Source organism: Pseudopipra pipra, chromosome 7 (genome assembly GCF_036250125.1).
Source record: "Pseudopipra pipra isolate bDixPip1 chromosome 7, bDixPip1.hap1, whole genome shotgun sequence".
In the NCBI taxonomy this organism is placed as follows: domain Eukaryota; kingdom Metazoa; phylum Chordata; class Aves; order Passeriformes; family Pipridae; genus Pseudopipra; species Pseudopipra pipra.
In genome coordinates, this window is record NC_087555.1 from 25,045,596 (window position 1) to 25,060,958 (window position 15,363).

The 15,363-nt window shown below is 37.7% G+C and overlaps 1 protein-coding gene across 4 annotated transcripts in view; it reads right to left on the reverse strand.

Annotated features, from left to right (window-relative positions):
* XRCC5 (X-ray repair cross complementing 5) overlaps nucleotides 1–15,363 on the reverse strand; it is a 50,070-nt gene that overhangs the window by 20,392 nt on the left and 14,315 nt on the right. For all 4 annotated transcript variants that reach the window (XM_064661272.1, XM_064661270.1, XM_064661274.1 and 1 more), the window contains exons 9-14: nucleotides 13,456–13,568; nucleotides 9,929–9,991; nucleotides 9,101–9,238; nucleotides 8,351–8,441; nucleotides 6,956–7,083; nucleotides 1,942–2,138 (exon numbers count right to left, since the gene is read on the reverse strand). In XM_064661272.1, the coding sequence (XP_064517342.1) occupies nucleotides 1,942–2,138; nucleotides 6,956–7,083; nucleotides 8,351–8,441; nucleotides 9,101–9,238; nucleotides 9,929–9,991; nucleotides 13,456–13,568 (730 nt within the window). The remainder of the gene's footprint in view (nucleotides 1–1,941; nucleotides 2,139–6,955; nucleotides 7,084–8,350; nucleotides 8,442–9,100; nucleotides 9,239–9,928; nucleotides 9,992–13,455; nucleotides 13,569–15,363) is intronic.

Sequence of the window (15,363 nt, forward strand, 5' to 3'; positions counted from 1 at the left end):
TGCCATGGGCAGGGACACCTTCCACTAGACCAGGTTGCTCAGAGCTTCATCCAACCTGGTCTTGAACACCTCCAGGGATGAGGCATCCACAGCTTCTCTGGGCAACCTGTGCCAGTGCACAGCTGCAGAGTGACGTACTTGTCTTTATCAAGTGAATAAGTTATATCACTCAACTTTTCCCCAAACACAGAACAAAACCATACAGTTAGCACTACTGTTGTAGCAATGACAATACTACTGCTCCCACTCATTACTAGAGCAATACCATTTTTATTTGCAATTTTTTAAAATCTTATTACCTTTCATTCTTCTGTTAATAGTTGAGTCTGTATTCTTTCACTGCCTTTACAGATTTTTTAAAAATCATTTTAATGCCCTACAATTTCTATCTCAATTACTCTCAATTAATCTCAATTTCATAGCTGCTTTTATCATCTCTCTAAAGGAAAACAGTTTTTAAGCAAAATAGATTTCCTTCTTCCTTGTCAAATAGATGCTTTTGGGAAGATATATTTTTAAGCAACTACCAAGAACAGGTCACTGCTTCTTGTTTAAATTCTCTCTCTAGCTTGCTTGAACCCAAATTTGCCCCCCCCTTTCATTTTTTAAACAAAGGGTTCTATGCCTTTTTAAAATACACATATAAATGTATGTATGTACACACACACAGAGAAACTGGGGCACAGAGTAAGGAAAAGAGAATTTAATCAGTATGAATTCACAGACAAGCCAAGGTAGCACAGGCACACACTGAAATCAACAACAACAAAAAGTAAGGTGTTTCCCAGTCTGTATGGAGAAATGTGGTCATTAATCTTGAGCAGCAAAGTGAGGAGTCTTATGTCATTTTTTCCCAAAGATAACTGGGGAGGAGGCTCTAGCCAATCCAAGGTAAAGGATATATGACAGGCAAGCTAAGTAAGAACTCAAAACACCCCAGTGACGTTGTTCCTAGTGCTGAAATGACTGAACCAAAAACGACAAAAAGAAGGGAGAAGGAGCTAACTGAGAACACTCCAACATCCCAGGGGCCCCACTAGTTATATTACAGATCTCAACAAATTAAGCTCTAAGAAGCAGATTTTGTTTGAGCAAATTGATTTGGCTGGGATGACAGTAGCAATGCAGTAGCAATTCAGCATTTATTCTTCCTATTTGCAGCACAAATAAACTAAACACAGTATATTCAACAACAACAAAAAATCCTACCTTGAAACTGTTCAAACAATAGGTATTCCAGGAAGAGTCCATAACAGTTTGATTTTTTCCAAGAAAACCACATTAATTGTACAGCTGATAATAATGAAGCTGCTTTTCTTGTAATTGGTATTCAAAATGAAAGCTACAGAACGACCTAAATCAAGCATGCTAAGATGACTCCACTTTATGGCTAATTTAAAGCTTCATGGCATTTATTCTAAACTAAATTAGACTCCCTTAGTGCTGTTTGAACTACTTTATAACCACCAGTAGGACAAATTGTCTGATCAGAAGACAGTAAGCAATGCAACAGCAACAGGTTGCCCAGAGAGGATGCACAGTCACCATCGTTTTCAAGATGGTTTTCAAGACCAGATTGGATGAAGGCCTGTTTAGACCTCACAGGTGATCTTGCTTTGAGCAGCAGGTTGTACAAGAAACCTCCTGAGGTCATTCCAACCTGATGGATTTTGTGATTCTGTGACAGGAAATACAGACATATGGAAGTTACAAACCGGTTGCTGGTGTGTCTAGCACTGTAACAGTACGACCACCACTATTCACAAAATACTCCAGACACACTGTGGCACCACAATATTCTCCATCCATCAGCACCTTTTCCAGTGTGTAACTCATCGATTTTCTGTTAAAAAGACTCTGAGCCTGCTTCATCCAGCAAAAACAACTTGAAGTGTAAAAAAAAAAAGTTTCAAAAAAATCCATAAAACATCTCCAACTTACTTGTCTTTGAAGATGTCTTGAGCAGTCTTCTCTTCTTTTTTCTTGCCAACTTCCTTCAGGGGAAAAAGTGCTTTTACTCTTTCCAGAGGAGCCTGACACCTTTCTTTTACCACAGAGGGCATCTCCAGCATCTCTAAAAGGTGCTGCTCTATTGGCGGCAGTGGTTTGTCAGGGTGAAAAGCCTTATGCTGCAAACACTGCAAGAGACAAAACAGTTTGAGCAAAGTAAAACTTTCAAAAAGTAAAACTTTTATGTGCTTTTAATATAATGCCCGTATGTCTGACATCATATGGTACATGCAAAATATCCTCCATATTAAAAAACTACTTTTGTATTGCTAGAAAATATTCCAGCTCACGAGTGCATTAAAAGTGATCAGCTGTTTAAGGAGATTAATAATGATATTAAAACAAGAATACTGATGCAGATGAGTGTTTCCACACTCACTGGAATGAGTTCTACGAAAATTATTAGGAAAATCCCAGGAATGAAACAATCATCTGCAATTGTTCATATTTTTAACTTCATACTACCTTTAAAATGCAGTTCTATTACTAGAATAGTAATGACTATTCTAGTCATTAGTAGTGACTAGAATAGTCACATAGGAAAGATTTCTACACATTCCAAAATTAGGCAATGAGATATATCTCAACCATGTATTCCAGTTATTGTCACAGTCCATTGTCCCTCAAAGAAAATTTTTCTTCTTAGTAAGTAAAACTTGGTATGCACACAGGAGAAACTTTCACCAGTTTAAGAGCAAATGCAAAGAGAGAATGCTAAATGTGCACAGGTGAGGCATAGAATATATGTGTGTTTAGAACTTGGCTCTGAAAGGAGAAGGGAATGAAGGAGACTGACAGATGTACATCAAAGTTGGAACAGATGGAAGGAGATACAGAGGAGGCTCTTTCACCAAGTGTGAAGTCAGTGCACACACTCAGGGAGCCAGAGGGCGAGAGACGAGATAATTGAGGAGGGCTACAGAAATTCCATTGAGAAATTTAAAAGCAAAGTAGGTATCTTTACAACTTTGTGAAGTATGGGATAGAATTAGAGAGGTGTGTGCATTTACAAATATATACACAGATACCAGAGCATGCATACACATACATCAAAACATGTGATGTACATGGGAGAAAAATTTTTTCCACTACCATTGCACTGGGTGCATTAGACACCAGTGTGAAGGTAACTATTCAGTAAACTAGGAATACAGTAGATTTGCTCCCTTGTTGGCTGTCAGGCATGACATTAATTCAAAAAACAAAATCAAAGCAAGTAAAACCCCCTATTCACTTTGAAAAGCTGCCAATAAAGAAAATCCAGACCATATGCTACACATCAATACTAATGTGTTTTCATGCTGCCATTAAGATTCCAATCCATACTAGGGAACATAGTGTCCAAAGGAGGCAGTTGTATAAGGCTACCCATTTGGAAACACTTGTAATGATTTAAGGCATAATTATTTTGAAAGAGAGTAAAAATGTTGCTGGAAGCTGCAGTAATGGCTCTTCTGATACAAACCCCCCCCAGTATTAAAAAAACATTAGGGAATTGAATTAAACTGACAAAGCAAACAACCTAATTACCCTGTTGTGAACATGTTTTTCAGGCTTTCATATCTGAAATCTTTATGTGTGCAGCTGTAAGAGCTGAGCAAACTGCCACAAATAGCCACAGCCTCCGCTTGTACCTGTTTTTAAAGTAGATGATCTGAGATAGCAGGTACCATCAAAACTCAGGTACTAAATGGAGATTAAGCTAAACAGACAACCTGGGGTTTCTAAACCCACAAAGTCCCCCTTGACTTTGCTTCCCCTTCCTTCTGTGCCCAGCAAGAACTATTCCTACCTTCACAGGCTAGAAGGCAACCCACACTATCATTGCCTTCCAGACTCACCGTTCTATTCACACATGTTGTCACCAATGCACCAGCTCCTCATTGCTCTTCTTAAATTCCTTACATTTACACTTTAGAGACATAGCCAGCTTTCAGGAACAGAGGTCACACTAAGATACTGGTCAACAGATGTAAAAGTAGGCTTTTCACATCATTAATTCCATGATAAAGAATGGCACAAATGCACGAACAGGTAGAAATTTACTGCAAGAAAGCATTCTGCCTTGTTTCCTTTCGAACCACATCTAGGAACATGCTTTTGTAAAACTATATTTTAGCAAATCTATAAATTCTACTGGAATCTGATAGTACTTAAAGCCTTAGAAGATGGGAGAGAGATTCAGCTATCTAAAAGATAAGCATTTAGTCTCTATCAGTCACCTACTCACTCTAAAAAACCACAACTATCATGTACTTTTGATCTCCAAAATAAGAAGGATCAATCACTTGGCCCAAGTTCTTTTTCATAATTATGGAGTAGATCTGGACAACTCAGTTTACACTGCTAGCTGGCTTTTGAGGTTAAACCTGTGTGAACTGAATCCTGACACAAATGTCTTCAGAGTTCAGTTTACACCCAGTTTGTGAAAATTTCAAAATGACCTTCCAACAACAATTCAACCAAAGATAAGATTACTTGTGAGGGCTGAAAGCCCTCACAGACATCCATGAGCAACCTCACCTCCCCAGTTGCTCTGGGTTTTGAAAGAGAATATTCACACAGTCCAACCACTTATAAATCAGCTTAATCCTCTAAGGTCACTTACTCGTGGTTTAATGAGAGCCATGATGGCACATTCAGATGGAGACTCTGCAACTGGATTCCATGAACTATGAAATGCTACGGGGCACCATCCCAACAAACCTCTCCCCATGTCTGTCTCTGCACAACCACTGCTGAACAACTTGTTTATTTGGCTAGCAAATAAAATGCACTGCATTTCCCAAATATCTTAGGTGCTTCAAATCCCTGTATTTAAGAGGGACAACTTAAACAATAACATTGGAAGTCTGTCACTACAAAGCTATGGAAGTTCACTTAGGCTTTTCTGGAAGCAAGGAATAAAAGTTGAAACTCTGGATATAGGATATTCCTCATCTTCCACTCCACCAAGCAATAACAACTACTTTCCACCCACTCTGTCATTTCCTAATGCCTACCACTACTTCCAGAGATATAATTTAGCTTGATGTTTCTGTTTAAATTCTGGCTCTTGTCACTTATCATTCCAAATATCTTCATGAGGCAACAAAGCAAGGAAATGAAGGAGGAGTTCATCCTTTTCTTCAGAGTTATTTTTCAAAACCATTTATAGGTCCTGTTCAGCCCAATGAATTTACTGGCTATAATCAAAAGATGGTGTATAATTTTTCTTCATAGTTCTTAAGGAACCAGCAGCGGCACTTGGCCTAAGAGCAAAATACTAAAAATCCGGAACATTTTTGCAGCAAAGGAAAGAACAACTTATATGGATTAATAGTAATTTTGTACTAAGACACACAAACGGGGCTGCACATAGCCAAGAGAAAACACTAAGAGGACTAGTAATTTAGGGCTTTCTAAACAGCAAGCATTGTGGACAGAAACTGTATCCTACCTTGTACATTCAAACAGTCAATAAATACTTTTTCCATCAATAGCATTCACCCTTACAAAATCCCATTATCCTCTAAGGAAAATGGTGAGCTACACAGTTACTCTCTTCTAGCAGCACTTGACTCAAATGCTGGGACAACATCATCATACCGTTTCAGAAGACAAACAGCACACCTATAAAATCCTCTCTTTCATTGATAGGTGGCATCCAGTAAACCAAAAAAATGCAAAATTGCCTCTAGCAATATAACACAGGAAATTCTATCCCCTATGTGTTTCATTTACAAGAAAAGCCATATTTGTTTTGCAACACCCAAGCTTAACAATCCTTCCTAAAATAAGAGTTGTGCAGAGGTCAGTTCATTTTAAGCTCTTGCCCTGCAATAACCTTCTACTGATCAAATCTTGCATTCAGTTGCACACTTGTCTTGTCAATATGACTGGCAGAATTTGAAGAGAACACTGAGTTCTTCAGGTGTCAATCAGAGTAGGATTTGAAGACTGGGCTTACATGTGTTCCTAAAACACACAATGACCTTCAGATCCTTTGGTTCTTTTGACAGTACGAGGTAGCAAGGGTTTGGGAAGTTAAGGTAAGTTTTCTTAACTTAAAAAGTGTCTTCTTCCTACTTGTAAACTGAAATAAATAATTCAGAATTGCTGAGATATGATGAACATAGTTGCTATAATACCATTTTTGGTCAATTTTCAAAGAAGAGTCACACATTCAATATATCTCCATGGTTCTGTATACCACACAATTCTGCAGCTGCATAAATTGCAACATAATTTTCCTTATTTTTAAATTTGCTGTGTCATTTTTTGAACACTTGAATTCCAATGTATAATTAAGTCTCTCATCCTCACAGTTGCAATGAAAGTCTTCATTATATGAAAGGATGTAAATCAAAATGTAGACAGCTTGATAGAATAACTGCAAGAAGTGTAAACCATTCTGCTTGCCCATAAAGTGCATCAGCTTAGACACCCAAATGGAACATTTTAAATGTCAACAATGTTAACCATGTACTACTGAACAAGTTCACCTCAGACTGACCTGGTTTGAAATCACTGCTAGATGCAACAATGCACAGAAAAGTGATAGGACACAGAATGAGAAGCTAAAGAGATCCATGATTTTCAGCTCATTTTTCTCTTTGCCCAAAAGCTGAAGACAGTCTATGTCCACACTGTGATCACTGCAATACAGTCTGAAGATACAAGTTTTTATTTGTCTAGTCTAAGTGCCTGTGAATATCACTGATGCTGCTGCAGAGACCTCAGCACGGGTATAATTTCTCTTGCTTCCTGGGAACTGGGAATTTTAAAAATAAATCTATGTCAGGGACAACATAAAAGTCACCAGCTACCCCATACTTAAAATGCAAAAGATTTTATAGCTGCATCTTCACAATGCAGATCTTTCCAATGTGAATCAGAGAAAGACAGAAAGATGAAAAGTCTCAACAAAAGAAGTTTTTTAAAAATGTCAAAGAGTTCACCTCACCTGATATAACCTCTGAAAGTGAGGGTTTGGGATTTTGCTGGCCTTAAACAGGTCCTCAAAAGTTTCTCCATCTTCATAAACCAAATTCATAGAATCAATCAATGAGTCAACAGCAGACAACTGATCCACTAAGGCAGCAATTACATACAAAGAAAAATTAAATACACTTCCAGATGGATGCATTTCTTGAAACAATTTATAAATGAAGATTCAGTTCACATGAGATCACAACATGAGATTTTTAACAAGTCATTACACGCCACAGAATACACTGCAGTTTCAGATGTACCAATAAAGACTATGGATAATGGACAGAATAATAAACCCCTGCTGTATTTAAGGACTACAGTGTAAAGTCATAAAGCCTTTTCTTTTTTTCCCCAAGACCTCAATTATTGTTGCCTTTCTGCTTTAATTTTTTTTTCTTTTTCAAGATGTTTTCATTTGCAACAGAAGGTTTATAGGCCACTTAGAAAATAAGGAGAACAGTTGGTTTGAAAAACTAAATGGCACAATATAAATTTTTAAAGTTATGACTGCAAATTAACACAGTTCGCAATAGCCAACTCCTGCTTTAGCAAGACAGGTTTTAAATTTGTTCTTAAACTGCTGGTTACAGGCAAGAAAATAGAAACTGTTTCAGAAACAAACCAGCATGCTATGTATACCCTGATGTGCAGGTGCCCATTCAATGGATCTCATAACAAGTGAAAGAAGTAGGAGTGGATTTTAAACTACATCCATTTAGACTCATTGCTATACAAAATTCTCAGAACAGTGAGTCACGCTTTGTGTGGCTCAGTGTTCTATGGTTCTCCAAAGATGCCCTCCATCTGAATCTGGACACCAGTAAGTGCATAGTTTAATAAACAACACGCCACAGAAAATATAGTCTTTGCCTTTGTGCACTATATTAACAGGTCACACTGCAACTGGCTGCAGGACCAAATTTACACCAATGGAGCAGCTGCCTCTGTTCTAATTCTAGCCTGATAATCACACACTGTAGATCCCACAAGGTTTGGCCATTTAGTCTCACAAATTAGTTCAAAGATCAAAGGATACAGAGGAGTAAATCTCAGATCTGTCACAGAGATCCTGTGAGACTGATGATCCCACAACCAGAGCCAGAAGTCATTTAACAGAACAGTTTAAAGGACAGCCTGCAAACTTCAAGTCTGCTGAGCTTGCAACTTAAAGTGGCAAAGCTTGTTACACACTTACACTTCAAGATGACATCACCATAAATGATGCCCAAATGGCTGGGTTTTTTTTCCCCCAAGGCAAAATAATGACATAACTTATGTTTTCATTGGACAGAGCATTTTCATTGGATAGCGCATCTTAGAAGACGACAAGAAGGTTACTCTTCCAGTTGACCAGCAAATACCTCACCTGTAGGAATGCATTTTTTATTGTTTTTCAAGGATGAAAATATGTACTGTCTTAGGTCTTCCATGTAGGGTAGTTGCACATAGATGAGACACTGAGCAAGAGGAAAGAAGAAACAACTAAGCCTGAAGAAAAACAAATATCTGTATCCCCAGAGTGCCATATCAGGACAATATAAACATAAGAAAAATCTGAAGACCTAATGTTTGTGTGTATTAAAATATTTAAATAAAATATTTACAGAGCAACAGTTTTAATCAGAATAAAACACACCATTATATTTTATAAGACACTGATGGTTGCACTCCTCATTTTTCTACTGGTGGAATAAAGACCTGTGAGACCATCTGATCCCTTTTTCTTGTGCAGAGTTTCAGCCAGCCATGCTTTAAATAACCCATATATTGGCGCTTTGGGAGGTTTTAGCATAGCTTACTGTGTTTCAAAGTCAAAAGCTGGTTTTGGTTTCTTAACATTCTCTGCCTCATTTTTTCTTTACTGAAATACCTCCTACAGTTCATGCCACCCTAAAAAATTCCTTTCTATCCTTTATGTTTATACCTTTCAAAAGTCTGAAGATTGTTGTGTCCACCCCCACCCCCATCACTGCTCAGCCATATACATATTTAGCTCTTTCAATAGTCTCTCGTAACTAAGATCAGTTGAAACATATGCTGCAAAAATTCTGACATACTGTGTTGCTTCTGGGTCTCTCAGAAGGCTCTCTGCAGAAGGGTAAGAGTGAAAAATTACCTCATATGCTTCCTTAATATACGGAAAAGCTACTCCAATCTGCGGGTTGCTCCTTCTATCATAAGCATAGCGCACGATAGCTACCACTTTCAACTCATCCAGTGCACGAACAAGGGCAGAAAAAGCAACTGCTGCATTCTAGGGGGGAAAAAAGAGAGGCAACAGAATCATGCAAGTTCTTATTCATCTGCTGAAATACGTCTTTCACAGTGAATTTAAAAGCACTTATTTAGTCAAGACTAGTTCCCATTTCAGCTGTAACTTGAACACAAGCATTTTTCACACTCAAAAACTGAAGAAGCAGAAAGGTCAAATCTCATCCTGATAGTGGATCCATTCAAAGCTGAGTAAACTTCAGATCCAGCACATTCCACCTTTTTCACCAGAAGAAGAAGAGCTCTCAGAAGTATTACAAGAGAAAGAGGGGGGAATTCAGACTCTGAAAGGTACTCATTAAAAGCACCACAGTGAGCCTTTTACCTACAATACTTAAAATAATTTGGAGGTCTGTTCTAAATAACACAGGACAGGACACACTGTTGCTCTACAGAAGAATGGACTTAAGCACCAATTTCAGGTTCCACATGCCCTTGCACAAACATAATATCTACCAGTTGCTCATTATTCGTGAGATACTGTATTCATTTGGGATCTAATCCAACTTATTTTCATCCTAATGGGCAATGGAACAAGACTTCTGTAAACTGCATTAAAAGTACTTATTAACGCAGAAAGACGGGACCATCTCAAGCGTCACTACTATTCTTTTCCATTCCACAGCAAAATACCTTCAGCATTAAACAGCATTTAAACTTCAGTTCACCTTACCTCATCACCTTTTGCCGCAAAGACCTTCAGAACCTGGTTGCCCATGTAGTAATGCCTCTGGATCTAGATACAAATGGCCAAAAGTTAGCCTGATGTAAAGAAAATGTCACTAATGCAACTGGACCAATTAAATTACAAAACAACTAACATCAAATTTTGTGGCTTCTCACTTGAATAATTACTGTGCACAGAGGTTAAAGCCTTGTATGTTAAAGCCCTGTAAGCCCATATCTCCGTTTATCACACAACATGGATATTCAATCATATTGGGCAGGATATTCTTACACCTTCCTTCTGATGGGCAGGAATGAAAGACTGTGGTACCTGCAGCTGTTACCAGTCTGAATAATACTGCAGTAATTCAAAGGTCAGTGTGTAAAACCACAGTAGTTAATACAAGACCCAAACCCAAATGACACCACATCTATGCTATTCATTTTTTCTAGCAGAGATACATCAAAAAGGAGCTGAAAAAAGTCGCATCCTTAATTAATAAACCTTCCTTGACAGCAACCTGGAGTATATATAGCTGTGCTGGCAAAGAAGCACTTCTGTTAGCAGAAGTTTATTCTGTTCATGAACATGGCTGGCTCAGAAACAAACAAAAAATAGTTTCATGAAGGGACATCACTGGCATAGTTGGAGCTACAAAGACTGAGACACAAGCACAGGTACCCTGCAAGAGTGGAAAACTTGTCACAAAGACTGCGCACTACTATGAACACTGGTTAAAATGACCTCTCTCTGTTAAAGAAAAAACTCTTCAAATTACAGTCTCAAAACTAACTTCATTATATTATTTTTTTTTTAAATTGTTTTTTCATTCATTTCAATTATACCTTCTTTATTTAGCAAATTACTGTAAGTTTGTTGAAGTCAGTGACAACTTGCACCAGAGCAGACCTATTTACTGTGTTACAGCACGATTCTTCAGCTCAGATTATTCTACCTACAATCATTCTCTGCTTTCTATCTTTAAAAGCTCAGGAAATTTTATGTTCAGTACAGCATAAATAACTAGATGTGTGTATCACTACACCTTTTTTGTTTGCAAAAAAAAAAATTTCCCTTTGTAACATTTTCAAGTATTATTTCTCAATTTACATGGCACGGCTTATAAATTAAAAATCAAAGTTTAAGCGCCCTCTGATCTTCTTTCCTGAGGGATGTGAATAACTCAGGAAAATAATATGAGGTGGTTCTATTTCTTCTTTAATTATGTATTTGGAGCTGTTCCAGTTTTTCTAGTTAATAATAAATTATCTTTTCTCCTAAGTTTTAGAAAGAAACAATTTTTATAAAACATATAGTTGAATAGAGTCAGTTTTATGATCCCAAACAATAAGATTTAGGGGCCAAAACTTAGTGAAAGCATAGGTCTTGAAAATTCCAGTTTTAGTCAAAAAAGTTCCTGATATCATTATCTATACACTTAAATTTTAATTCCGCAATCACACCTGAATAATTTTATTCCACTGAGTTATATGCTTCTACCATTGGTCATAACTACTCATACTCCTAGTTCCAGGACCAGAGCACACTTTAGGATATAATTTCTATCCATTATGAAATCCACAGACAAGAAAAGTATATACTAATCAAAAGCAATCAATATTTTGTGCATTGAAAAATAATAAAACCATATTGTTAATTCTTCGATGCATATTTATGTGAACCAAAAATATTCCTAAAATTGATGGTATTCCTACAGTTATTAACTATGTAGTTGGAGGTATTACTGCACTATCTGACCAATGGTGGGAAAATAAAAACCCACGTGAAATAACAGCTCACTTACAGGAGCATGATTTACCTCATCTGTTTCCCTCTTCGTTTCCATTTTCAATAAAAGTCAGATTTCAAGTCAAAAGAGGAGGCCAGCCTCCAGTGTAAGAAAACTCTGCCCATGGTGAAATACATCTTACAGATTTAAATGAAGATAATAAGACTAAGCTGTAGGCTAATGACGTATGAAGAGATGCAAGAAATTGTCTCATTGAAACACTGGATTCAGACACATTTCCCTTGTTAGATCCAGTTTCTGGTGCAGGATGTAGCAGTTCTCAACACTTCTCTGGCTCTGGCCAATTTAGGGCACGTAAGCTCAAGCCCGACATGTTTCCTCCATCAATTACTTGCAGTACACAAGCTCCCGTGTTTCTTAACAACTAAGTTCTCAAAGCCCTCAAGGAACAATCAGGTTACACTTTCCATTTAGGCTGGCTTTGCATTTCAATAAATCAACGTAACTTTCTAGCTTCTCAGTTAATAATATGTTTTTTGACACTGCACTGCAGTAGTCTAAGCACACATCCAGCAACATGCAGGAGCCTCTGTGCCAACTGTACTGTAAAGTAAAAAAATGTTTAGCTACACCTGTTTGGGACTAAGCTCCCTCAGATACTTTCTATTTCATTAGCATATTTCCTTTCTGGTAAAGGTAATGATTCCTCAGCCTTTATCAAGGGTTCTATTTTGTTCAGGCATTGAGACATGTCAAAGAGCAGGAGGGCTGGGAGCTGTCAAAACAGAAGGCGTAGAGCTGCCCTATGATTTCATTTTAGTTTTGATTGGTGAAGAGAACTGGGTGCAGATAACTCCAAGAGTAAAGTTTCAGTCACCTTGTGCTGAAATATCCAGGAGAAAAAAAGAGAGGGAGCAGCTAACATTCCCAGCAATTACTTGGCACTCACATCTCTGTACTTTCTCCTCATGTGTCCTGCTTCAAGAATAGTTTTGTTAAGCCTTTGTCTAAGGCTTTCCTAATTCTTAAGTCCTGGATTCCCTGCAGGAAATCACCTTGTGCTGGCTAACTTTTATTAAGGTACTTGTTCAATGTGAGTTTCTTAAAACTCTCAGGGAAAAAGAATAGCAAAGTCACTACCCCAAGTACAGGTAAGTGCATACAAACACCAAGCATCTCATGGAAATATGGAGAGTTTTTGAATGATATTATCTTTGTCTAAATTCTAAGAAGTCTTCGTGACATTTAGGGGTTTTTTTAATGGTAGAAACAAGAAGAAAGTTACGGTTCACAAACTAATCCTTATGAAACTGAGGATGAACGAATGGACTCAGTTCTCACACTTTCTTTAACAATAATGTTAAGGGAGCAGCATCTTCTGTTAAAAAGAAGCCACACTCGTGGCTGGACAAAGCCAGAAAGGCTGCTGCATGAGCTGAACAGAAGACAGACCATGTTCTGCTGCAGGTCTGGCATCAGCATTTAAGTTTGTGAGATGAAATGAGACCACAATACCTCAGTCTTCACTTTGCAGAGATCTGAGTTCAGTGGCTCTGGCTTCATGTGAGGGTAGCCATATTTTTGAGCTTCGCTCCTTCACAAGACCACATACTGCTTACATGTACTAGACTCAGCAAGTAAGTCACCCCTGCATACCTGACTGTAAATGCCCAATTCCAAGTACTGAAACCCAGTACAATACCTTGACTTCAGTGAATTCAAACCAAAACCTGGATTACTGAATAATCCAGGAAGTTGAATAGGAAGAAATTTAGTACCATACCTGAGACGATCTAGTGAATCCCAAAACAGAAAAACATTTTCCTTCTGTTTTGTATTTCATTTGCTCTTCATCTTCCTTGGAAAAAGGAACTATATCACTCCCATACCGAAAACCTGGAGAACAAGAGAAGAGCATCTGGTAAGCATATGGGCCTACGATTTTAAACACCAAAATTAGCTCTCTGAATATTTTAACAATGCATTCATGCCCCACAGCTACGTTCCACACATGCTCATCAAATTACTTTCCCTGTTAACAAAAAAAACACACACCCATATACGCATTATGTACTTCATGAACAGCAGTTGCACCCCTTGTACATCATTTTATGTAACACAAGCACCCTCAGAGAGCAGGAAAGAAAATAAGGGAACCGAACATCTTGCCCAAAGTTACGCTCACAGAATAGATTTCAGCAAACAGATTGCAACACTCCCTGCAAGAATAATATGAAAAACTTCAAACATACCACAAATCACACCACAGGAGATGACATCTGAAAAGATTCAGGGAATAAAACGTATTGACACTAGAAGCAAAATACACCCTCACACAATGGAAAACCAAATCACTCTTGTATGCAGAACTGGTCTTTCTATACATTTCTGTGTTTTACTTCCCATGCCTTACATCACAGCTATATCTCCACTAAGCAGGAAGCTGTAATTTCTCAGAGGTATCATCTGTTCCAACTGCTTATTCCCCTACCTCAAGCTCCAATAACCTCACTGTAACATCATCACTTTATTATACTGCCACAAACTAAGGATGATATCCTCAGGTGCGAGGAAAGCAGAAGGAACAGAGGTAAACCCCTGGAGGAAAAACCTACAAGCAGATATATTTTCCTGCAAACTGAAAAGCAATCACACAGGCAGAATGAAAGAAATTTCACTATGGGTACTGCAAACACAAAGGATTCTCTAATTACAACATTTCTCAAAAGATCTGCAAAGTCCAGGAGGCATCAGCAGCTCTTTAAGCATAAGAAATATCACACCACTGACAGGGAAATTTTTGGCCTCTTTTGTTCACACTAAACTTTCATAACTTCTTTTTTACTACTATCCCACAACTACTTACTAACATAAGCAGTCAGCAGATTAACTGAGAACAGTCACAAATGCTTCAAAATATATTCACTATAAGAAGTGGATTTTTTTATACATAGTTTTGAAGTTATAAAACATAAATAGACTATTAGCTTTTAACTATCATTTCCACTTAAAGAAAATCACACTGTCATTGGGACTTTATCTGATACTGCTACAAAACACCTCTGTGAATACTACAATTGAAAAAGATTAAACAAAAAACCCCAGTATTTATCTTAATTTTCAACTTATGTTATTCATCCAACAGCACTTTCTATACTGTTATCTGAATAGTTCTGCCCTTTACAGTTAATATACTTGCCCTACTTGTGTGGGATTCAAACAGCAAAGGAAAGGAAAAAAACTAGTAACAAAATACATCTATACAATTGCAAAAAATTAAACTGATTTGCTTAACTCCATTTTTAAAAATAAGCACATATTTCCTGCTGTTTCTGGGGCCCTAGTCTTCTAAGGAAATTAATCTGCTCAGAAAGAAGCTGTAGGTTCTAAGAGAAGTGTTCTGCATGCCACTACTTCAGATTGAACCTCTTAAAGCTAAAAGACTCTTGAACACTAAACCTTCCTTTGATGGCTTCATCTTTCCAATTGCAGAATAACTAGAGCAGTTGCTCATCTAGAAAAAAGCAGTGCTATGAAAGCATTTGCGTTATCAGTACAGCTGGAGATCTGAAAACAGAACAGAGGTAGCAGCACTACTCACTACAAAACTGAGGTATGGACCTCCACAGAGTATAGTTTAGGAAGCTGTAGTGCCTCCCAAGTTCCAGCTGGTGGTATTACTATAATTCCT